The 25,541-nt window shown below is 41.8% G+C and overlaps 1 protein-coding gene across 21 annotated transcripts in view; it reads right to left on the bottom strand.

The window, feature by feature from the left end:
- Positions 1-2,329: 2,329 nt before the first annotated feature.
- Positions 2,330-25,541, bottom strand: part of CELF4 (CUGBP Elav-like family member 4) — a gene marked incomplete at its 3' end in the record, with an annotated part of 708,661 nt that continues 685,449 nt past the window's right edge. For 9 of the 21 annotated variants that reach the window (XM_082013607.1, XM_082013609.1, XM_082013608.1 and 6 more), the window contains exons 11-12: positions 24,732-24,815; positions 2,330-2,457 (exon numbers count right to left, since the gene is read on the bottom strand). In XM_082013607.1, coding sequence (XP_081869733.1) covers positions 2,330-2,457; positions 24,732-24,815 — 212 coding nt within the window. Of the gene's footprint in view, positions 2,458-24,671; positions 24,816-25,541 lie in introns of all 21 variants that reach the window. The other 12 variants (XM_082013596.1, XM_082013598.1, XM_082013597.1 and 9 more) reach the window with 2 other exon arrangements.

Genomic DNA, 25,541 nt, shown 5'->3' with positions numbered 1-25,541 from the left:
GGGCTCACCAAAGGGGGAATCTACAAGAGAATAAGGAACTCTGAGCTGCATTTATTCCATTTTGTTAGGGACTGTCTGTACCTCTAATAAAAGCTCCTATAAGCAGAGGATGGAAGTGATCTGGTGGTAACAACTGAACTGATTTTGCTGGGCAGCAGAACATTAAAATCAACCTAAAAGCCAGGAAGGCTGAAGAACTTCCTATTGAAAGGCAACAGTTCAAAACTGTTATCCTGCTTTGCAGAAGCAAAGGAAAGGAAAAAAGTGTTCTAAGCGAGGGACATGTAATTGTATTGCCATTTTACCAGATGATTTCTTTTTATATAATTTACTGGGGAAAAAAAGCCCCAAACAACTAATCTTAGCCTTAATACTGAGTAATCTTTTAACAGGAAAAAAACCTGAGACCTCAACATCAGCCTGATTGTGAAAAGGTAGAGGCAGAGCACTTCATAATGATCCATGATAATGAAAACACCATGGACTCATACCAGTGAATCTGTAACAACACAGGTGTCTACAGTCCTTCTTTCTTACACGACCATAAGAAACAAGCATATCTTCAGTGATCACAGCTATACTATGATATAAAGCTATTGCATGGTGCCAAACTAGGGAGATGCTTGTGTTGCTTGATCCCTTTGCAGGTGTTACTGAAAATCTTCCTGACAAACACGGTTCCTGCTTTAACAAAATTGCATGCATGCATGTCCCACTCTCCCCCAGCAAAACCTGCAGTAAAAAGCCAGTGTGATGAAGCAAAAAGCATTTGGATATGGAAATTTATTTTGGTTTCAAGCTTCCAAGAAACCTTGTCATAAGCAAGGAAAAGAAAAGAGGTATTTGAAGAGGGAAAATGCGTTGACAGTTGTCTTCATATAGCCACATATAGGAGAGTCTAAACTATGAAGGCTGATTCTTGCACATGCACCTAATATGTTTATTGAAAGGTTTCTTAATCTGCTTCATGTTGTCTTCAGTGCAGCACTGCTTTCGAAGATATTTTCATCCATTCCTTAATTCTCAGTGGAAGGGATACTGCTCTGAAGACCAGAACAATACATTTTTCAAAGACATTAGAGATACCAGTGAAAAATTAGAACAGTACGTAGTTTTTTGGGAAGGCTGAAGATGGGATTTTCCTGCCTGTACTTTAGATGAGTCAAAAAAGACCTGAATCAAAATCACTGAAACTTGGAAATTACAGCTACAACATCCTAGAAAGGTCACCTAACCCATCTCTTTGTCACTAATTCAGGAGTGCAAACTGCTTGTTGCAGCCTAGGGCCATCCTGAATGCTGGGTTTATTGGGGAATATCTGGTGTGGAAGAGTTTTAGCAGCAGGGAGACTTCCTGTATCTGTAACAAACAGATGCATTTATATTTCTATTTCTCAAAGAACTATCTAACAGAAAAAAAAGGCAGTGGTGGAAAATATTTCCATTTTTGGAAACATCTCTACTTTTGTTATTGCTGATAGGCTGGAATTCCAACAAAACAGGCTGCCGCTGCTATTTGTGATGCTATTACATTTATTACAAGTTCCCTTGGAGCACCAAGCTGCCTCCTTTCCAACAACACAAAGTACATGAGTCTAACAATGAGACCCTCATTCAAATTCATCTAGATCCTCACTCAGGCAAACCTTCCTTGGCTTTGGTTGGGTTTTATCTACATACAGAAGTTAACAGTCAGTGAGCAAGAAGTGCACATGGATCCTTCTATTAATTTCTTGGTCTTGGGAAGAAAAAAGTTAGGGGTTATTCAGTTGTCAGAAAGATATATTTACATAAAGTTATTATGCTGGGATGAAATTGGATACAGACTATACTGCATGAAGAATGAAGAATGCTTTGAAACATTTGCAACACAGAGCTATTGAGACAGACACTGTCCCAGTCCCATCACCTGGGATTAAGCTGCAGCCCAGTCCCATCTCTTAATTGCAGATTTTCTTCAGCCACCATAAATACTGTCTTTGGCTGAGCAAGGTGAATCAGGACAGCTGCTGGCTCTCCTCTAGTGATCAGGAAGACTTTCTAGAGATGCAAGATGCCCCTGGGGTGGGGAACTTGGCTCATCCCTTGTTAAGCATCCTTCCACCTCTTTTTCTAAAGAGACGCACACACAAATGGTTCCTGGTTTAGGTGTGGGTGCGTATCTGTGCAGTGTGGCTCTAGCCAGAAGCCTAAGTGAAAAAGGCAGAAGCTAGAGAGTCGCAGAGCTGAATCTTTCTCACACAAAGAGAGGCTACAACCACAGCTGACGCCCCAGTTCCCATGCAGTTACCTGTGCTAGTGCTTTGTATCCAGTGGTTCCCACAACTCTTCAGTAGGGACGATTAGCATCCTTTGGCCTCTTCAGCTGCACCTTCAGCCTCTTCATGCCAATCTGGAATCCGTTCATAGCCTGGATAGCAGCTTGAGCACTGGCAGGATTGTCAAAACTCACAAAACCTGTCAAAACATGAGGCAAGGCAGGGGACTTAATGAGCTGAAGGGGGCCAAGGCACGTACATGCAACGACCACTGAGAATGAACATGGGGAAGGGAGTGAAGGTGGTGGGTGGGAGTGAGCAGGTAGGAGGGTAGGTGGGTGGGCAGGAGTGTGAGGAGAGGATGATTGCCAATGGGGGCAAAGGGTAGGAGGGGTTGTTACAGATCAGTGTCCCAGGACGCAGTGCCTGGTCTGAGTGCCAGTTTGGACACAAGATTATGTGAAGCACGGGGATCTAAATGCTGGTGCCACTGTACCAGCACACACAAGATTTAGGTCACCTTTGAGCTGGGTGTCAGCAGATGGTCTCAAGGCACTCTGTCTTGCTCTTTTTCCCCTCCATCATGAGTGGGATAAATCTCTAGACCCTCACCAGCATAACCTTTCCTTCACCTTCCAATATTCATAATGAAGGGAACCTGACATACCTACAGCTACTTCCTTATTATGGCAATATAAGTAAAATGTGAATTTAATAAGTTCTCCATTATGGTATTCATTGGTATGAATAGCTTGATTGTTGGCCACTTAAGCAATATGAGGAGCTTTATTAACTGGCAATTACTGCAGAATTTATGTTGACTCTGCAATTGAGAAAGATGAACACTAGTGCTTTCCTAACATGGTTTCCATAAGTAGTTTCATACCTTGCCAGCAAATTATCCAATCAGCCATGGAGCACAGCCAGCAGTAGAAACACCTGTAATGACGTAAAATGACATTCTTTGTCTCAATAGAAGACTTGATCTCTGGGGATCAGAAGAGCCAAGGTAGGTCAGAACCACTCAGGATGCAATGCATCTAATGTATTCAGCTTTGTGGAAGGTATTTGGTGTTTTGTTGTGGGGGTTTTTTTCTTTTTTTTTTTTAATGTTAGCTCCAGGAAAAGGCCTCATTTTCCCAGACTGTATATGTCTTTAGCTGGAGTGGCCATGGGTCTGAGATATTACTGAGGCAGGGGGCCATCACATTGTATAAGAATTGCCTCTGTTACCTTTGCCAGAAATGTCCCTGTGGGCCAACAACATTTCTGAGCACAAAGGCTGGGTAAGACTAGCCTGGACCATCCTGCACTCAGACAAAGCCATCTGTTTTCCCACCCCTGCAAAGCTCTGGTAGTGCAAATCAACCCTAGGAATCCAGTGTCTCTCAACAGACAGGCTGAAGTGAAGAGACAGTTTGAGAGCCCCTCAAAAAGATAATGCTGAACATTTGCTGCCAGGTATACACCTGCTCCTGACAACAGCACCAGGCACGGCTTAAAGCCTTGGACTGTATGGTGAATGCATTCAGCAGCACCTCCTCCCTCGTCTAGTTCCTCCTCCAAAGCAAGTCTCAGATGACACAGGGTGGTTTGCATTTGAGAAAGACACACATACACACGCATGCAAACATATTTTCTCACTCCTACATTAAAGCTGGATTCCCTGCCTCTGGCTAATAACACCAGTTTATGAGAGGCCTTAAAACCTATGGTCTTAGCCTTAAAGTGAGACAACAGGGTTACTGAGTATGGCAGATGTGGTGTTAACAGGGAGGCCCATGGTATAGACAGGTGTCCCTCTTTGTCCTCCCCTTTGAAGTATGAACTCCAAGAACCTGGCTGTCCATGCATTTTTCCTGCCAGCCACCTGGATGAGGAGGTATGAACACTGCAGCTCTGAAGGTGTGAGCAAAAGTGTTGCTCAAGCCTCACAGCAGTCATCAATCTCTGGACAGAAAACTGGAGAGTTATGGTGAGTAATGAGCTGGTGTATTATTCGATGGCAATGGATCTACTTTTGCAATCACATTTCAGACAGTAAGCACCTGGTAATGTTCCCAGTTTACATTTGGCTACTTGAATAATATCTTGGTCAACAAGGTCTTATGATTTGATCTCAAGAAAGGAACAAACTAAACACCTCCTGATTTTTCTTGAGTTGATTCAGTCTTTAATATTGTTTGAAGTTCCCTTGGAAATGCTTTACTTTAGCTCCCACTTGAATTTTGCTGTCTAGCTGCCTCACATCTTTGAATATATCTTGTAGTGAAAGCCAGTTCTTTTTAAAATCACCTCTGGATTGCTAACATTCCTGCTCAAGACCCATCAGCTACATCTACAACAGTAAACTAAAACTATGCCAGGGAAGTTCAGAGAAACTGGAACCAAACCATCCATACCACTGAATTTTTAGACAGGTCCTTGACATAGTTTTGGCTTTTGCCTAATTCCAAACAATTCCTGAACTAAGTCTGAGTATTAGCACAGAACAGAGGTTGTTTTCAGTAGTTAGCTTGGATGTGGCCATGATATTCTGGAAAGCAAGAGAATTTAATAGTTCGGGTGTGGGCTATTCTGTGCCAGCTGGCCCCAGTGCTAGGGGAAAGTGCCAGGTATGTTTACTTTACTAATATATACACAGCTACCAAGTATCAAAAGTGAGTTGGCTGCAGCTGGATAGTTGCTTATATCACGTCTTTAAAGAACCTAGCTTGCCTGGGAACTTTGATTTCTAGTCTTGTAATGGGTCCTGTTCCAATGTACCTCCTACTGAATAAAAAAGCACATCTAAATGTGCATCCGTTTGTGAGTAAATCACTTTGGGATCCTAAAATAATCAGTGGAGGTCTAGAAAATATAGTCAGTGGAGTATAGGACATGATTTCTCTTTTTTTCAGGACACTCCTAGCTGTGCTTAAGTTAAATAAGTCACAAAATAATAGAATCATAGAATAATTTGGGTTGGAAGGGACCTTTAAAGGTTATCAAGTCCACCTCACCTGCAGTGAGCAGTGACACCTTCAACTAGATCAGGCTGCTCAGAGCCCCGTCCAACCTGACCTGGAATTTATTCCTTAGATCTGGTCTAAATCTGCCCTCTTTTAGTTTAAAACCATTACCCCTTGTCCTATCACAATAGTTCCTGCTAAAAAGTCTGTCCCTGTCGTTCTTCTAAGGCCCCTTCAAGTACTGGAAGGTTGCAATAAGGTGTCCCCGGAGCCTTCTCTTCTTGAGGCTGAACAACTCCAACTCTCTCAGCCTGTCCTCACAGCAGAGGTGTTCCATCCCTCTGATCGTTGTTGTGGATTCCTCTGGACCCTTTCCAACAGGTCCATGTCTTTCCTGTGTTGAGGGGTCCAGAGCTGGACACAGGACTCCAGGTGGGGTCTGACCAGAGCAGAGTAGAGGGGCAGAATCCCCTCCCTCAGTGCTGCTTTGGGTGCAGCCCAGGGTACGGTTGGCCTTCTGGGCTGCGAGCACACATTGCTGGCTCATGTCCAGCTTTTCATCCACCAGGACCCCCAAGTCCTTCTTGGCAGGGCTGCTCTTGATCCCTTCATGCCCCAGCCTGGACTGATACTGGAGGTTGCCCTGATCCAGGTGCAGGATCCTGGCGCTTGGCCTTGTTGAACCTTATGAGGTTCACATAGGCCCATTCCTTGAACATGTCTAGGTCCCTCTGGATGACATCCCGTCCCTCAGGCACATCAGCCACACCACTCAGCTTGGTGTCATCTGCAAACTTGCTGAGCGTGCACTTGATCTCACTGTCTATGTCATTGATGAAGATATTAAAAGAGTACTGGTCACAATACAGACCCCTGAGGGACACCGCTTGTCACTGATCTCCATCTGGTCATTTAGCCATTGACCACTACTCTCCGGATGCAACCATGCAACCAATTCCTCATCCACCCAACAGTCCACCCATCAAATCCATATTTCTCCAATTTAGAGAGAAGGATGTTGTGGGGAACCATGTCAAAGGCCTTACAGAAGTCCAGATAGATGACATCTGTAGCTCTTCCCTTGTCCACTGATGTAGTCACTCCATCGTAGAAGACCACTAGGTTGGTCAGGCAGGACTTGCCCTTGGTGAAGCCATGCTGGCTGGCTGTGCTGGTTCTGATGTTGGGACTGTCATCTCAAGGTAACATGTTGTTAACTGGCTAATGTCTGGGTGAGTGACTCCCCAAAGTGATGTTAATTGCTGAATCAGATTCCTAACGCATGCAAACCCCACCAGAAATGCTGTCAAGTATGATGGAAGTCTATTATTTATCTATTTTTTTCCAACAATAGCTCTTTAGTTGGGTGATAAGCCGTGGTGCTGGGATGCTGATACAGTTGTACCTCTGCAAGAATGTTGCCTTTAGATAAGCTTGGAGAGCTACACTAATTTTTATCATCGCTTTGCTTTTGAGATGGAATTCTAAGGCCATTTTCTCATTCTGTGCAAAGCTGTAAATAATACAGCATTTTAACAAATGGGACTAATAAGAGAGATCAGAAGTGCATTTGTTCACTATATTTCAGTTAGACTAGATAATGAAGCTGGAAGTTGTGCTCTTATGTTATTGGTATTAGTTGCCTACAGATTTCGACCAGATTTGGATTGTTGTTTTTTTTTCTCCTTAGTTGTCCTGTTATCCACTATATTGGATATTTTATATCCAATATAAAATTCTTCAGTGTCTAGCTGCTGAGGGTGGTGGGGTTGGGGCGGGATGGCTAGGGAGGGAGAAGGAGGAGGGCAAATGCCAATAATTGTGCATTTTCCTTGTGAGTACATCCTAGGGCAGAGCAGCTAATTCCTCTAGCTTCATTTCACTGTTTTAGTTTCAGCGGGCATGATAGTCTCAGAAGTTGTTGGTGCCTTCAGCTCTTGTCATTCCTATTTTTTATGTGGAGTTGTATTTCATATTGTTGAAAATATTTGGATGGACTCCAAAATGAAGAAAAGCTATGGCTTATCCTATGAGTTGAGATATCACAGTGATAAGGGGTATGTAGATAGACAGACAAGTTGTGCTAACAATATCAAACTCCTTTCTCTTTTCAGGTCAAATACCTGACAAGCTGTGCTAACATTATATTCCTTTCTCCTTTACTACTGGTAGGAAACATGCTACTGGTAGTTTATATGACTTTTTTGTTGTTGTTATGTGCACTATTGGTAGCTAAACATCTTTATTTCTCCACATTAATGTCAGCAGTGTTAATAGTAATATGCCAGATTTAAACTCTAGGAACAGAATGTATGTGCTGGCAAAATAGCTTCAATACTTGCTTTCTGAATGTCTTTAATGTTTGAGCCCATGACTATAGGGCTCAAAGCATGATGATAGTGCTACAGTTGCTCAAGGAGCTATCATGTGTTTTGAACACCACCCCTGCATTGTCGTTTACATTCCTGAAGGACAAAAGAGAAAGAGAGAGGTTAAAAAGCTTGAAGCTGTGCATCAGTTAATTAATAATCGGAGAAATACATGTTCTGGTCTGAAGATGGTTAGTAGGGGGACAGGATTTTGTGATAGATCTATTTTATGGGGGGGTGTGGATTTTTTAATTTTTTTTTTTTCTTTCTCCAGGGATTATGTAAAAAGGCTGTTCTAATAAATGATTTATCAAAGCAACAAAGAATGAAGAAATCTGCTAGGGCTGCAGCTCAGGGCATCTAATCTTCCTGATTCTGCACATCATCTTCCAGGAAAGTACTGACATTGGTGTCTATGACTTCTCCTGACCTGCACTTTTCCTGCGTGACTGTGTAAGTTAGTGGGCAGAAACTGCGATAGCATCTTGGAGGGTGCTTTGGTTTCTTCTCATTTCAGGGGGAGAAATTTCATTACCCTTCCACAGGAAGACTTGGTAGTGGGACATGTTGAGGGATCTTCATGCCCTTCTCAGGATGCCAGCATGACCAGCAATGGTTTTATGTGAATGATATTACTCAAGGGCTGTTTTTCTGTTTTAGTCAGCTGAGATGTTAAAGGGAATTAGCGATCTATCTCAGAGTGCATTTGAAGACTGTTTTGCAACTGTAAACTTTTCATTCACAGCGAGTAGTGTCTCTGCATTGCCATGAATTAGTCTGTGCACTAAGTGTAGTCCTGAATCCTATGGATCCCTAACTGGTCTTTCTGAGTTTTCTGTTGCTCTTTGCATGCTGCATGCAAAACAGCCTTTTGATGATCTGCTACCAGGTTGGAATAACATGTTGCCTCTCATCAGCAGAAGCCTTCCTCTGGAGGGAGCCCAATGCTTCATAACTACACTGAGCATCCCCTAAATCAGAAGTTGAGACCATGGTGAATGATCTGTCCAGATGCAAGCTTTTGATCCAGACTCCTGAACTGGGGGCAGATGGTCCTACAGCAGGTCCACTCATGTAACTAGACTGGTCTCAGGTAAAGGAAAAGAAAAGATGAACCTCAAAGAAACAAATATTTAACTTTTCTTAAAACTAAGAAGATTCATTTGACCTATGTTCCAGATGTTTGCTGCACAAAACTACCATCTCAGAGACGCACTTTGCAAGGGGTTGCAACAGAAACAGATAAACATTGGTGCTTACTAGCTTTTTTAGGCCAGAGATACATTTTTCTCATTCTGGCTGTCAGTGTATTTGTCTGAATGCCATGAGGGATCTTTCTTGTCACTTCTTGTTCCTCCACTTATCAAAGTCACTAGCTAAAGGGAGGATCCCATTCTACTGAACTTTTGCCTCTTGTAATTCCACTCATGTTCACCTCACTAGAGGGAAATGAGAATAACAGAAGAGCAAGGATCTGCCTCTCAGCCTGTGGAAGGCAAATACCCACACGGTGAAAGAGAAGAAATGTTGTGCACATGGGCTGGGTACTAGTGCAGGAGATGTCCATGCCCCTTGCTTCCCTGGCTTCCAAAGTGCTGCTACCTAGGACATGAGGGGTCCTCGGCCAAACTACTAAAATGGAGGAAGCTGCAGAAAGCCCTGGTAATTTGTTAGGCTAGAGGCCCCACTCCTTTCCTTCCCCCAAGCATTTCAGTTAGTAATCAAGGAATTACTAATCTAATTGTTTATTAATAAAACTATCCTCTTAAGTGCATGGCTTCCTTGCTTTTGTTTCTAACCAGTGAAGGGTGAGTTCTAGGAATGTCAGGGAAGCATTTTCTGCTGGGAAGGCAATGATAAGGTGTTCAAATCACAGCAGTCTTCTCTGCTGGAAGGGTGCTGGGGAGGAGCTCCCACCCTTCTCCCCACATCAGGACCTGACCACTCACTGCTCAGCACTTCCCTGCTACTTCATTTCATTTCTAAGATTGCTCAGTTTTTCTTTCTCATGTTTATTAGTTTTATCAGAGAATCCTTTAATTGTCTTGCAAGGTCTTTACTTTGCAATGCTCTTTACACAATGTGCTAGCTGCTGTCTTGCAATTTTTTAGTGCTGTAAAGAATTTCAGGATACAATCTGTATGTAAGTACCTCTATAATGTATGTGTGCATTGGAAGGTATTGTATTGTAAGGTGATTTATGTGTACTGGAATGATCAATAAAGGAGTATGTCTGCAGATCAAGGGCATAGCACTTCAGTTGTTTTCCGGTATCTAATAGGGTTGGATGACTTTTTCGAATACTTAACCTTCCACTGATGTTTAATCATGACCAAGTGAAATCTGTCTATCCAGTTACCCACCCCATCCATCCATCCATTCATCCATTCATCCATTCACCCATTCTGTAGTATATGAACAGACAGTAACTGACAACTATACTAAACAATTACTATTATATATTTCGCATCTGCTGGATGAGGTAATTGTAACCTCAGAATGTTCAAAGAATTGGCTCAGAAATTTGCTAAACCATAATGTTCATTTTAGAAATTTATGGAATATTAAAAAAACTTCAAAGTGTTCCAGAAAAAAAAAATCTATTATTATTTTTATGGATGTAAACTAGATGCTCTGTTAAACTTAGTTAATCTTTCATAAGCCTAAGTAAGAACATGAAAATTTTGGTATGAAATGATATGGTGAAGAATTAAAAAGTATACAATTAATACCAATCATCATGGTTTTATGTAAAATAACATCTATCAAATTAACCTGATTGCATGAAATTACAAGTTTGGTTAATAAAGTAAGTTTTCATATAGTATACTTAAAATTTTCTAGAGTATTTGAGAGAGATTCTATTCTTTATAGAAAATGAAAGCAGCCCATATCAAACTTCTTAGAAATCGGATAATAGATAGACCACCAAAAAAATTGTAAATTATGACTCTACAGTAATGAAGAGTTTCTAGTAGGCTCCTCCAGGAGCACGCTGAAAGCTCTGTGCTATTCAGTTTCTCTAACATTACCTGGAAAACATCTGAAGTAATTACTGGTAAAATTTGCCAATCATACAAAAATGGTGAAGTGGTAAATAATGATAGAAGTAAGTCATGTTGACCTGTATCACAGTGTAGAGTGGACTGAGTTAAGGAGTGGTCATTTTAGTCCAAGCAAATGCAAAATTAAGTATCCAGAGGAAAAAGCAAATAAGTAAGTAACTCATAAAAAGGGAAGGTCTTTAGATCATTAGAAAACACTGCATCTAAGAAGAATATGAGTGTCATGATAATAGCCAAACACATGAGGTCACAGGATTATGTTGAAATTCTTAAAGTCCCAAGACTCAGTATAGTCTTAGGATGAAGCCAGTCTCTGGGGAATATCCTCTAGAAGTAGCAAGGTGATGTTACCTCTGAGTATGGCTCAGGAAGATCCTTAATGGAATTCTGCATTTAGTCCTGGTGATCCCTCTACAAACAATAAGTTTTAAGAATTGCTCAGAACTACAAAAATAATTCTGAGTCTGAAAAAGTAATGAGAGTTGCCACAGTTTATTGAAAAGAAGGTTAAGCAGTGTTAGGACCATAGTCTATAAATAATTGCTAATAGAACGTGCGTTTTTTAATATAAAAAAAAGAGGTTGATGATTTCTTGTGGATGGAAACAGACTTTTGACAAATTTAAAATGGAAATAAGACACTGAGTCTGCATTTTTTAAATAGTGAAGGTAATTAACTATTTTGGAACATCTTGTTTAGCAATAGGGGTGGAGCACCTATCACATGAAATCTTGATTAAGAGACTTTCTAAAAGTGATGTTATGACTCAAGCAGAAGGTTTGAACCTGTCACATGACCTAAGGTATCTGGCATATGTTATTTCAGAATTCAGTCCAAAGGATCTGAATGGTCTCTTCTGATACTGCATATCTGTCTGTCTGTCTGCTGTTCATTTCACATTTCACATATTTAGATAATCAATTCTTTTCTACTAATCTGGCACGGATTGTGGTAACAGCCATGATAGAGGTGTGAATTAATGTTAATGCCTTATAATAAATGGCCCCAAAAGTGTGAGCTGTGGACCACTGAGACAGCTGACTGGTACTCGTTCTTCATCTTGCTTCCAGCTGAGAGAAACTGAACAGATGGGAAGGGGAGATTAAATGAAGAGTGAAAGTAGATGGCATGATTAACTTTCTCTAAAGGTCAGAACACCCAGTGCAGAAGGTAGCTTGAAATACACAGGCATCTTCCTTATGTCACCTTCTTGTCTTCCCATGCATGAAACTATTTCTATACATTGAGGCAGTGTGAGCTGGAATGGTCAGAGAAGTGGTCCCTGTTATTGTACGTTGTCAGTTGGATGCTCTCCAGATAGTCCCTCAAAGAAGCAGCATCATTGCGGAAGAACACTGAGGGTTGTAGATGGTGACCCTGAATATGGTGGTTCAAACCAAGAAGGACTTTTCTTCCTATGAGTCTTCTCTATCACAATCTGTTTGGCTTGGTTTTTTTTCATACAGAATTTACTGTCATGACTCACACTGAAAGTTCAAGGTTAAGATTCAAGATTAGACTAGAATTTGGACATTTTAAATTACTGCATGGTCAGATCTTTCGATTCATACATACATTTGGAACCAGGACCAACTTTTTCTAAAAAGAGAAAAAGAAGTAAAAATCTGATGTAGAAAACCACAATAGATTTCTCATCCTAAGAATGGAGTTAACAATAAAAACTATTTTTCCTGCAAACAGACCTTTTCTAAAGGATGAGAAGCTATTTGTCTGATGCTGTGTACTGTGGTTCTATCCATTCTGCTAAGTAGGATTTGAAGTCATCCAGTGAATGGATGGAAGAAGTGAAGGATTCAGGCTTCAGACATTCTTTCAAGAGCCCATGAATCAAATATTGGACCAGCACACATACATGTCTGCTGCGAACAAGAAGCATTGTGGTTCTTCTAAATGAAACATACTGTTCCAACCCAGATGATAATGATGATCTTTCTCACAAAGAACAAACTAATCAGTGAGGAATCACCCATAGATAAATGAATGATATTTGGTCTTTTTTGAATGATGATTAGAAGTGAAGCAAGTTTCTTCAGAAATGGAAGGAACTCCTCCTAATTTGTTTTCTGAGCCTTCCTTGTAAATGTTTGATGTCATGGTGTGTCAATATACAGTTTAAAGGGAAAGTAAATGGTTGGAAAAAGCAGATGAACTTTTGAGCAGACAAGTTCTTATGCCAGTGCAAAACCAGAAGCAAAGAATTAGTTTAGTGTAGGTTTTACCCAAATTATGAATGGCATCTAAGTAGATGTCCGGCTAAGGATACATTGAGAGTGTTGCTGCGTAAAGATGAAGGTCATTTTTACATTTGTTTTGTTTGAGTTGTACAATATAAACAAGATGAAAATAACTACAGAAGCTCCCACCAGCCATGTCACAATCCATTTCTTACCTTAATCTTAATTTCTTTGCTCCCAGGTTCTCTTTTGGATCCCACTCAATTTGTGGGTTCTTGATAAAGAAGGCATGTATGAACAATGCAGCTACTAAAATCACCAGTTATCCTTCTTTGTCTATAAGAGGTGACCTTCTTTTTGATAATATTTCATAGTGGGGAAGTAAATTCCTTCCTGGGCTAATCAAGAAAAAACAAAACAAACCCAAACAAACCCAAGCAGGAAAACCAATCAGGAAGGTGCACTCCGAATTGTACTAATGACTAGTGACTATTTTTTATCAGTTCTCTCATGTCCCAGGGAGTTTCTGAAATAGAACCGTTCCTTGTGTAGCAATGTATAGAATCTCACCACCTTCCTCCTTCTGCTCATTACTTAGATGGAAAACTAACCACCTTCCCCTTTATATCATTACCTCATTATGGATAGGTTGGGCAACCCAATGGATATAGAAAGAATTGAAGCTTCTCTTGTGGGACAGTCTGGAAGTTTCTGTTTAGAAGCCAGAAGTAGTGAGGAATAGTTTTTGACCATGCTTTTCAAACTAGTACTTTACTTTCTATGGAGGCCACTGTGTGAAAACTAGCTAACAAAACTAAAAGTGAAATAAACAGGAAAAAACCTCCTCATACACAGTGAGTCATTGGGAAAGAAAAGAGAAAATCTCTTCATATCTGGACTACGAGGCTGTGAACTGGCACTGAACTGGGGTACCAAAAGGAGAAAAGAAAGAGTTATACAGGTACATTTTAAGCTGGAAGATAAACTACTGTTCCAGATCCAAGCAGTTGTTCCATCTGTGGTCCTTCCAGTGCCAAGGTAAGACCTCTGTGTTTTCAGCTACCCACAATGGACAGGGAAATGATCAGCTGGCTTCTTCTATCATGATTATCAATGGGAATGAAACACCTTCCTATTATAGTGTAGATGTTGATAAATTCCTGTGGGTCTGCCAGCAGAACATTCACCATTAATGGCCTTCAAAAGAGTATCCTGAACCCTGGAGATCTCTTTGAAGAGCCTTCAGCAGTCCCTCAGAAGAGATACATTCAGTCTGTGGCACCTGAATCATATAATAAATTGACTAAAGCCTGATCTAATTCTGGCTTCTGGGGCCCCAAGTCTTGATTCACCCTTGGGTGGGAGGTGGGAAAATAAGTTTGTGTTTTAATTACTGAAATAAGTGGAGTAGAAATACTGCTGGAAAACACATTTATGAAAATGTCTTTAATTAGAAAAACTGAAGACCTGAGAAAGGCAGCATGGTTATTGATAATTTGGACAGGGATCTTAATTTGAAGGGATGGGGTAGAAATATGACTTGCCCCTATAAAAAATGGGTTTTGCATTGACACCTAAAATCAAGTAAGCAAAAATTCTTATCTCATTAATATTTTTAAAAGCCCAATAGCACAATAGTCCTTCTAGAGCATGTTCAGTCATGTCTGGAGGTGCACTATGACCAGGGTAAATACAATTTCTAGAAACTCTTCTAGAGAAGGATTTTAAATGGTCATTAGAGACCTGTCTTTAGAACAATCATATAATTTCACATTTAAATGGTCAGAACACAACCAGATTTGTAGGTCATATTGCCAAAAAGGGAGAAAACCTGTTGCCCATGAAGTATCCAAAGACAGCAGCTGATCTTAGATATTAGGATGCACCTCCTCCCTTTTATAACAGTAAACATGCCTGGCTAAATATCAAGGGGGCTGAAGCTCAGCTGGTGAAAGGGGCATACTCCTGTGCCTCTAGGTTTTCCATGGGTTACATCACTGAGGATCCTATTACAGATGTGCCCTGGCCTGCACGGAAGACCAACAGCATCCTGAACTCTATTAACAAGACCACAGCCAGTCAATTAGGGAAGTGATTACCCTTCTGTACTCAGCACTTACTAGATCGTACCTGGACATCTAGTTTTCACACCTTTTCCTCCCAACATAAGAAAGACAGTGACAAAATGGAATGAGCTCGTCACAGGGCCATCAGGATGGACAAGGCCTGGAGCACTTGCCCCGTGAGAGCAAGAAGACAGAAGTAGTCTCTTTGCATCAGGGGAAGTTCAGATTGGACATTATGAAAAAGTTCTTCACTGAGAGGATTGTCGGTCCATGGAATAAACTCCTAGGGAAGTGGTCATAGCACCAAGACTGTCAGAGTTCAAGGAGGACAATACTCTTAGTCACATGGATTAGTTTTAGGTAGTCCTGCAAGGACCCACACAGTTGGACTTGATGATCTTATAGGTCCCTTCCAACTTGAGATATTCTATGATGCTATGATTTGTAATGGTGCATGGTGGAGAATGAGAGACAAGAGACATAAATTGAAACAAGGGATGTCCAGACTGGATATAAGGAAAAGCTTTTTCACCTTGAAGGCCAGCAAGCTCAGTGGTTGATCAGTGGTTTTCACTGTTTTTAATAACTTGCATACATACTTGCTATTGCAGACATACATAATCTATATATGTCTATATATGTCTATATATTCGATAATATATATTGAATGTACATACCTATACATATGCGGTATATTACAGATCGAGACTGAGGGGAGTATAGATGATGTTTAATTTGGCTGGGGATTTGAGATAGATGAAACCAGAGATGGTTAAGGAAGGTATACGTGTTTTTATGGGGATCTGCAAGCTGCTACCCTGATGACAACCTTTGAAGATGTCAATACATACTATTTGAAGATGTTAATCTCATCTGGGGAGATTTTTGATTTTGGTTTGCTTACTTGAAAAGGGAAGATATCACATGCACCAATATATTAAAGCAATTATAAGGTTGCAAAATGAAGCACTTGAGTTAGAAATGCAAGAATTGATGTTACCTATAAAAATTTAATTCTGTATTGTTTTGTATATGTATTAAGGCATTGCTTCTAACCACGCACTTCTGTATTTCTCTTTTTTGTGGCATCCTTGTTTTAATTACTGTAGAGGACGAATAACATAACAGGGTGAGGAAAATGGCAATGTATCAGATTCATTATTGCAAGTATTGGAATGTAGACAGTAAGCAAGGCAAGGAAAGGATAGTTTTGTAATTGTACAACTGAATGCTGCCTTGGAGAACAAGGAATAGGAATTGATCCCTATTTCTGCCATGACATCACAGTTATGATGGGTATACCATGTATCACAAAATTACTTTAACAAGATCTCCTAGGCTATTTTTTTACTAGTAAATAAAACAAGGTAGGCTCTGAGTGCAAGTGGTACATCATGGCTTGTGTCTACATGAATAAATTCTCTTATCCCTAAAAAGGCCAGTCCCTGGCCCTTGTCACTGGTGAGCCATGCCTAAGCACATCCAGCTGTAAGTTAATTGTCATGGCCAAAATAGAGCCAATGGCACACAAATGTTAAAAAGATACGGATGGCTGTGGTTTAAGGGTATATGTGAGGCCTCTTTAGTTTGCCAGTGAAGATGAAGCTTTACTGTGTGTTCCTCTTGTGCTCGTTGCATGATCTGAGATTTCACTGGCTAAAAGGCTGCTGTCTGTGCCTGCATCTGAAGACAACATAAACATAGAATGCCCTGCATTGTGCTAAATACTTTAAGAAAACAAGCAAACAGACTTATCAGGCTCGTGGTATCTCAGATTAGGCATCCAAGGTTAATAAATAGTATTGAATATCTTTCTATGCCTCATGGTGAAATGAGGACACCCTGAGCACTGTGAAAATGCTGTTACTTAACTCTGTGAACCTCTCAAATACTCTGTTGGGAAGGACTGTAGGAAAACAGAGGAGGAAATAATAATAAATTCATATTCATAGCAGGGTTTGAATATTGTGCGGGAAGGAAGGCCTGAGGCCAAGCACAGAGCTGTGGGGATCTGTTGTACATCTGCTCAGTAACTAGCTAGCTGACAGACTTCAAAATGCTGAAGAGCAGTCCCATGCATTGAGTGAGACAGGATAGACGGATCTAAAGAATGTGAAGATAGGTATACAGAGGGACGGATGGTTGGATGGATTGATAGAGACATCCATTCTACAGCTCGAATTCACCTTGCGTTAGAGAGATCTTGGGAAAACAAAAATAAAAACAGATGTAATGGGTAGCCAAAAAGCTGTGGTGGGTCTGCAGTCTCACAAGAGCTGGATGTGTTAAGTTTGTGCTCTGCAAATCAGTCATCTTGAGTTCAGAAATGGGCCTGCCCATTGGAGGGGTCATTATTTCTGACTTCTAACAGAAACTTCTTGCCTGAATGAAAGTAGTACGAGACATCCTCCTCTGGCATTTCGACACATGGGGGTGTTCACATTTGAAACTATAATATCCTTGAGGCACAAGCAGGACCAGCCGTATACGATTTGGGTTCATCTACTCTATCTAATATCAAAGAGGTTTTAGAGAAGGTGGCAGCAGATAGCTCACGAGAGCCTGGTCAGGTTGTTTTCCTAGGTCCCAGTGCCGATGGACTGATTTGAATTCCAGAGCATAAAGTTTTTAATCTCTTTAAAAAGATTTGAGTGTGGTTTTTTTTTTTCTTTTCTTTCTTCTGGCATTAACTCTTAACATTGGTCATTTCCACTAGACACATAAATGGCCATTCCCTTTTCAAAGGTCATTAAATGAGTAGACACAAATTAATGAGTTCCTCCATCTAATTACCCCATGAGTAAAAACATTTATAATGACTGTGTAAATGGGCATGTGAGTAGGTATGTACAAACATATCCATAACTTAAAAATATTCTGGATGGAGTCTGTCTATGACTTGTGTGGAGAGAAGGATAGAACAGTGATAGACACACGGACAGATTGGTAAATAGAAGACAGATCCTGCTAACATATTCTTGTCTAATAAATTGTTAAGCTACAAAAGAAAGCGGAAGTCCCTGAGTACAATGTGTATTGGGAAAAGACAGAGCTGTCCCTTTAACAGGAGAGCTGCAAACAGCTGTTCCTTATGCTTACATGCTTGCTTGGTCTGAAAGTTTTGGTAAGTCAGTGCATAACTGACAGTTAGATTTATCTCCCCAATAAGCAATCAACATAATAATAAAGGAAAAATGCTTTCAGTGCATCTTTGAGAGTGCATCAGAAATTAATCTAAACATCAAATTAATTATAATTTGTAAATGAATACTGGCTCACAGCCCTAATACTTCTCCAGCTCCTCCTCCTCCCCCTAAAACCTTCCCCAACCAACTGCAATGGCTGGACGTGCTGTGCAGTGAGTTTGATGAACAGCTCCTTCTCTTTCTTACTCACACAACGCTTTCTTTATCAGCTGGAGAAGAGTCCCATCCTTACCCTGCAGACCTGAAGTCTTGGAGCCTGGCTGCTTTGGGTTATAACAAAGAGTAGCTAACAAATAATAAACTTTTGAGCCTCCTTCCTCTTTCCTCTGGGAGCCCTAAGTAACAGGGACCTGAAAAAAAATATATTGTCACTCGATCATGCAAAGTAAAGGACATAGCCTAATTCCATGGGCTACAAGGAGAAAAGCTCAGGTAGAGACTTTTCTCAGAAAGGTTAGAAGTAAAAAGAAAAAAAATCAAATTTAATCATAGTCCTGGTAACAGCAGCAAGCAGAGCTCCACCTCTCTCCCAAGTGCTTTCTAGTAATTCCTCTATCTGATGAGAATCTTTGTTTTTACCAAAAGAAGAATCAGAAAAGGAACCCCAAAAAACATTGGGCTGATAAATAACTCTCCCCATCCATTGATCCTAAAGCTCTGTGCAAAAGAGTCAGTGTCCTGCTACAAGAAGGGGAACCGCAGGCACACAGCTAGGTTGACACATGATTGCCCATATGGGGCAGGAACATGCCACTGGAATTTCTTACCCTTACATGACCTTAATACTGGACCTGCTGATTTCCACAGACAAACTCAAAGAAGAAAATAGTTGTGGTTTTTTTTATTAAATAAGAAACTGCCAGATTTGGCAGGGCCATGTTGGAGGCACATTGTGAGCAGGTGCTGAACTGTATTTTTCTGGTGTACCTTATGGTCTGTTCCACTCCTGTGTCTTATGGAGTGCTGCCAATGCACTTTAGACCTGATCTGCAATGCCCCTGGTCCCAGGGCCTTGCATAGCTTTGCTGGTGTCTTAGTCTCTTGATGCTACGTTCTTCTTTCTGTTTCAGTTTCCAGGTTGAAACTCTGTAGACTATCATGACCTGCCTGCTGCCTTGCATCTCCCACTCCACCTTTCTGACACCACATTGCAGTCTGGAACTAACACAGTGTGTTTTTAATAACATGATACAAACTCTATCCATCCCTCAGCCCTTCTCCTGAGCTTCACCCCCTGCTATGTCAAGTCCTCATTCCTCGCTGCTTTTCTCACCTTTAATCTCTCTCCTTTGGCTCCCCTGTTTCTTTTCATAAGCTAGGAGACAGAAGAAGTTTAGTAGGGAAAAGAAATATTTAACAGAGAATGTAATTAACTACTATGACCCTCATCAAGTTATGTTATTTTCTCTCTTTTGGCATCTTTAGAGAAGACTGGATCTTTTTCCAAATGGAGTGGTCCACTAGCAACTTTCAAGTGGACTTCCTGCAGGAGTCTGGAATGAAACTTGATGTCCATGTTTTACCAAGAATCAAAAAAGATGTCTCCTTTAAACTATATAAACCTATGGTCCTAAGAAGCCCTTGCAGTTTGTAGTCAAAGGTAGAATGTTCCTTGTTATGTTTAATGTAGGACATTTCAAAAAGGGGTTGGACATCCCTTCTGCCAGCGTGAAAGTCCATCTGGAATGCACAGAAAAGGAGAAAAACATCCAGCAGTTGTGGTTGCTCACACCTGAGGTGTCAGACGATGCCAGGCTGAGTGGAGGGAAACCACAGTGTCTCTGTGGGCATAAGAGAGGTTCTTCACATCCTCCTGGAGTCGTTGTCCCATGGAGGGAAACTGAAGCTGCCACACCAGCAGGTATGGGGAACAGGCACATGCCAAGGAGACGCGTGTGGGTGACAAGGGCAGGGCGTGGAGCAGAACTGGCCTGACAGTGTCCTCTACTCGATTACATGCGAAGAGCCGGCAGATCCAGGTTCTCGCTGCTCCCAGGAAGAGGTGATTGGAGGAATGAATTTCCAAGTGCACCAGTAAAGCAATTTTTCCAGTTTTAATTTATCTACATCTTATCTGACACCTTGGGGTAATCATTTGGCCTCTGCTGCTCCATCCACATCCTCGTTTTTCTAATTTCTGTCATGTCTTCCTAATTAATATTGCCCAAACCTATCCTTCTCTCTCTCTTCTCTGTTAAAACATTTTCCTAGAACACGTCTGTCTCTGCATTTCACTAGTTTAATGTCTTCAAATGCCTTCTTAAAATGTGTCTTGTGCAACAATAATGAGTGCTCCTGAAATTAGGACTGTATTGTAGTGTCAACATACACAGAGGTAGTTAGCCATGTGTGGGCAGCATGAAGAACAGCTCTTCTCACATTGACTACTTGCCTTAACAGTCTTAATAGTATCATTTTACTGAAGTTTTCTTTTTGCCTTATACACAAACTGGTCACATTTAAATTATCTGCATAACTGAGAGGGGAATTGTCACCAGAACCATTGAGACCAGCACTTAGAGGTATTTATGTCCTCTGACACTTGGCATACCTACACACAGAAGAATTTACACACATGCAGTGGGAAGGTGAGAGACCCAGTGCAGTCTCTGCCTTGCACAGAGACAAGTTCCAGGGTCCTGCAGAAGTTGACGTTCAGGCTGTGGCACACTGTGCCTCTGTGCAAGACTTCCTAGGTCAGCCTGCTGTGAGAAAGGAAGTCACTGTCTTCAAGGAGCAACCTGATAAGTGTAATTTTTCCCTGAGTGAGACAATGGTTCCTGCTGTGGCCCTGACATTTCGCTGGTAATGGACAGCATGGCCCAGCAAGAGGAACGTGCTGGCTGTAAAAGAAATGCCTGGGAAGAGGCTACAGGTATCAGCTGGGCATGAAGGTGAAACCAGTATGTCTGAATATGAGAGGGTGGACAAGGCAGTGCCTGAGGAGAAACCCAAGGAGATGCTGATATGGTAAGTGTGATGGGGGCTCAGGCCGTGGAAATACACACGGTGTTTGTGAGTGGAGGGAGAAGTATGATCTGCAATTGGCCTTGTTACAGCTGCATCAGGATAGAGGGGGAAATAAAAGCCAGAGTTTTGAAAAATCATAAGAGAAAATGAAGGATTTGGATCTAGCCTGGATGTGTGCAGCAAAAGAAGTCAGAGGCAAATGAGCCTCCCAATCTAAATTACTTTTTTCAGCGAGAATTCAGGGTTGTTTCTTAGACAGTCTTACATATTACAGCAAGTAGTCCTATCGAAAACAACAGATATATTTTGAGCACTTTCACATTTTATACATGAGCTGATGTTTGCTGTAGCTTGCTCTCCTTGCTGCTCCTTGTCAGCCAGGAGGTGGTGACCCCTAAAAATAGGGAAAGTCAAAGGCTTCATGACCACAGCGTGGTTTCTTCAGTGCATCCATGTGATGATGGTTCTCTGGAGAGTTGTGAACTCCAGAAACCAGGAGGAAGGCTTGTGGTTGATCTTGCTTTCTTCTTAACAGTGCTGTGGCTGTCACTGCTTAGTGTAGGGAGATAATAAAGGAGATAACTTTGTGCTGGAAATGAAGGAGAGAATTCAGAGCCAAATGAGAAGGAATAAAAGTCTTATTCTGAGACGCTGCTCTACTGACTTACTCAGTTTGGGCCACCTGCTTACAGGTAGTTCAACAGTGAGATGAGAGCAGCAAATGGAGTATTTTCTGTTCCCGTGGAAAAAAACATGGGCAACCTTTTTCTCCATAACATTTTTTAAGTTTGTCTAAAGCAGGACTTCTTGACAGTTTCTTGACAACCTGGACCTAGACTCTGTTACAGCAATTTACTTGGGATCTGCATAGCAGATAGATACACTTTAAAAGGTTATATAATGGTAGAATATCTTTCTGGGACCAGACAGAATTGTCCCCCCAGGCTACCAGTTGGAGAGATCTAGCTGGGCTAAAAAAAAAGTGAAACAGAATGCAAGTGCTATGTTTTATATGTTGAGTTCTGGGAAATGTTTAGGCAGAAAAAGAAAGAGGTTTTCTTACCTTCAAAGCTAAAAAATTCTGTTCTTTTCCTTCAGGAAAAACTAATATATTTTTTTTAAATTTACTTTCTAAACAAAAAATTATAATCACTGCCAGCTTCAGCAGATTGGCAAAACAAATGAAAATTCTGATTTTCTGTAATACCCTCTATATTTTTAGATTGCTTTAAAGTTGAAGGTCAACAGGATAGGAGGTTTGAAGAGCAACGTGACATACTTGTGAGAATTAGTTATCTGTACTTCTGCTCTTTCTATCCTTCTGGAGGTGGTGCACATGGCAGCACAGTCAACATATTTGTCTGAGAGTAACAGTCACAGGAGGCACTCAGCTCTATGGGAAAGTAAGTTAAAACCAGAGAAAACTGGGGCATGACTGCTGGCACCCAAAGCTGACTGGACTTGGATATTTGTGTCTCAGAAGCTGATATAGGGTGACTAAGATCCACTAGCAATCTCTAATTCCTGCTTTTGCTTGCCTGTGTGCTTGAGTCGATTCATCCAAAGGGTGCCTTCCTGCTTTCAGACGGGAATATCTCACCATTAGTTTTGGAGGTTACTTCATCAAACAAGCTGATGTTTAGTTTCTCCAGTAAGACTCAATGTTAAGAAAAATTTCCGCTAAGATCCCTCAATTCCTGCTCAGCTATCAACCACGATCTCACAGTACCTTGGAAGCAGCAATAAAGGCAGCTGCACACCCCTGCTCCACAAGCTAGGTATGTTTTGCCATCCTCATGAAGCCTTGTAGCCAGAAAGCCTTTGAGCTGAGAGAAGATAAGGTGAGTACCTCTCCAGAAGATACTGTCCCTTACTGGACTTGGGTCTCAACTTATTTCTCCATTTACTTTTGGTCTTCCCACTTGTCAATATGTGGAGAACCAGGCTCAGCAGTCCCCTAAATATTTATGATAGGAACAGCAATTTCATGCCAAAGGTCCATTTCTAATCTATGGATATCCTTGAAGCATTAGTTTTCAATGTGACCTAGAGCTGTGTTGGTCCGCTCGTCTTGTTATGAGCTTTTATATGGTTAAAGCTCTAAAAAGCAGGTGGAAAGAATTCTCCGGAGAGAACGGGGCTCATTTGTAATTTCTCATTTGAATTTCCCAACCGCCTTTTCACACCAAACTTTTTAGTCCTTCATTCCTCTCACGCTTGAGAGTGCAGAAACAAAATGACTACTGGCAAAGGGGAACGCTGTGTCCCCTCACATTAGGGGACAGGCTTCCTTCAATCTAAAGGGAAAATAACCTGTTCAGACCCTCTGTGCATGGGCAGGAGGAACTGGACATAGAGAAGGGGCACAAAACTCTTGGGAGTACGGTCTGACATGCACCATACCTAGCAAGGGATGAGGTAAGAGTTTTGGGAGGTGGGCTGTCCAGGAGGGGGAAGGGGAAGGCAACATGGAAGGGAAGCATAGTATGGAGACTCAGAGAGGCTTTAAAATCAGGTGAAACTCCAGTAAGTCTTAACTCTGGAAGTTTGCCTGAGAGACAGAGTCCAGATCAGCTGCAAGTAACAGGAAAAGAAAAGCAATAATTTGTCCCGTTGCACTTCTCAGAGAAGGTCTGCAAAAAGTGCAGGATGGCTGAGAAACAGATACTGCGCATTGCAGTGGTGGGCACATGGATGGGCGAGATCCCCTGTCCTCTAGGTGGGATGGGATCAAATGTGGCAGGGTCTCCATGGTGCCACACTGTCAGTAGGGACCCTTTGCGGCAACAACTTTGCAAACAGTGGGATGCCACTGAGACACCGTGCACACATCACCACACGGCTGTAGGCTGGCCAAGTCTTCCATTTGTGGGTGCAGCTGGTGGTTCACAGGCAGCTGAGGCTGTGCTCTTTCCATGCTCCAGCTGGTGGGGTTGAGCCAGCAGTGAGGCCAGAGCTGTGTGAGCATGGTCCAGCGCTCAAACTCAGCCTCTTAAGCATGGCTTGCCAGCTAAGGCACAGGGTTATCTCGGTCTATCTGCATCTGCTGTGGTGCTGGCTCATGTCCAGCGGGCTCAGAGCATGGCTGCCTGCGACCCCCCCGAGCAGCCATCACCCCAGAAGACCAGGCTTTCAGCTGATATTCAGCCCTTGTCCCCTTGCAGTCAAATGCATCACAGCTGCTGAAAAGCTGCCCCCACAGGTCTGCCTTCCCTTCAACCCCATGATCTGTTTTTCCTTCTCCGTAGGTACAGAAATTCCCTTTCTGCCACATGCTCCCACTGCTGACCATTTTGCTCCAGGTGCTTTAGTCTTTTCTGTACCCTCCCCGCCTCCCATTCCAACGGGGGGTATTTTCCACCCCACCACCAGCAGCCGCAGCACCCTACTGCCAAACCTTCTCCTCTAAGCAGCGCACACAACTCTGAGCATGAGACGGTTAGGAGAGAAAGAGGGAAGGGGGAAAGTATCGACAGGAGTAAATTGAGAGAAATCATAAAGCTTAAGCAGAAAGAAAGCAGTTTGAAAGGTAAAGTATTCAGAGAAAGCCCTTTCCTGGATGAATCTAATTGTTTTGTTATCTTTACCCACCAAAGCATTTACTTTGGTTTGTCGCCCGATCCACAAACACTTTCGAGGAGATGACATTACCGAAAGGCAGGAACATCTGCATCAGCTCAGCATCCCCAAACTCCTGGGGCAGATGGTAGATAAACAGGTTACAGCCCTCTGGTCCTATCAAGAGAAAAAGAAGACCCATGAATGGAGAGAAATAGGATATTAGGAAGCACATGGTGCAGATTTACTTTGGCAGCCCCTCTCTCTGACTGCTGAGGGGTCACCTCTAGGAAGCAGTCTGTAGACTTTCAAAGGAATGGACAAAGCAGAAGATCAGGAACTCAGAAAGTCACCTAGAGGCTATGCTAACTTCATTAACCTTCCTAGGACAGACACCAAGATAAATCTAGAGTCAGAGGAATGCAGCAGCACATGTGGCCATGGAAAGACAGAATGGAGGAGTAAGAACAAAAAGAAGGAAAGAAAGTGGTTCATAGTTTTTCTTTGCTCCTCATAACCTCATTTAATCTGTAAAGTTTTGGGTGATCCACACTAACCCTTGCCTCTTCGCAGTGTCTGCATGCAGAAGTTTCATTATCCTTTTTGTACCTGTGTGAGGACTGTGATAAAAAGCAGAAAGAAATGCACAAACCCACAGGCTTTTTTTCTTTTGTAAAATTTTACATTCAACCCCACAGCTTGACTCAGCCTGAAGACTCCTCCCTTGACTCAGCCTGAAGACTCCTCCAAATCTGGACAGTTTGGCCATGTCCCCCAATCCTAAAGGGTTCTGCAAGAGAGATTACAGCTGGATTTAAATCCAAATTACTAGACAAGAGGAGTTGCCTTTCTTGCCTCAGTGCTGTAATATATACTCTTACAGACTTCAGCAAGTGCTTGGAA

This window comes from Phaethon aethereus (assembly GCF_964289735.1).
Source record: "Phaethon aethereus genome assembly, chromosome: Z".
NCBI classification, from domain to species: domain Eukaryota; kingdom Metazoa; phylum Chordata; class Aves; order Phaethontiformes; family Phaethontidae; genus Phaethon; species Phaethon aethereus.
Note: the sequence above shows the minus strand (reverse complement) of the source record. Positions and strands in the feature narration are given on the sequence as shown.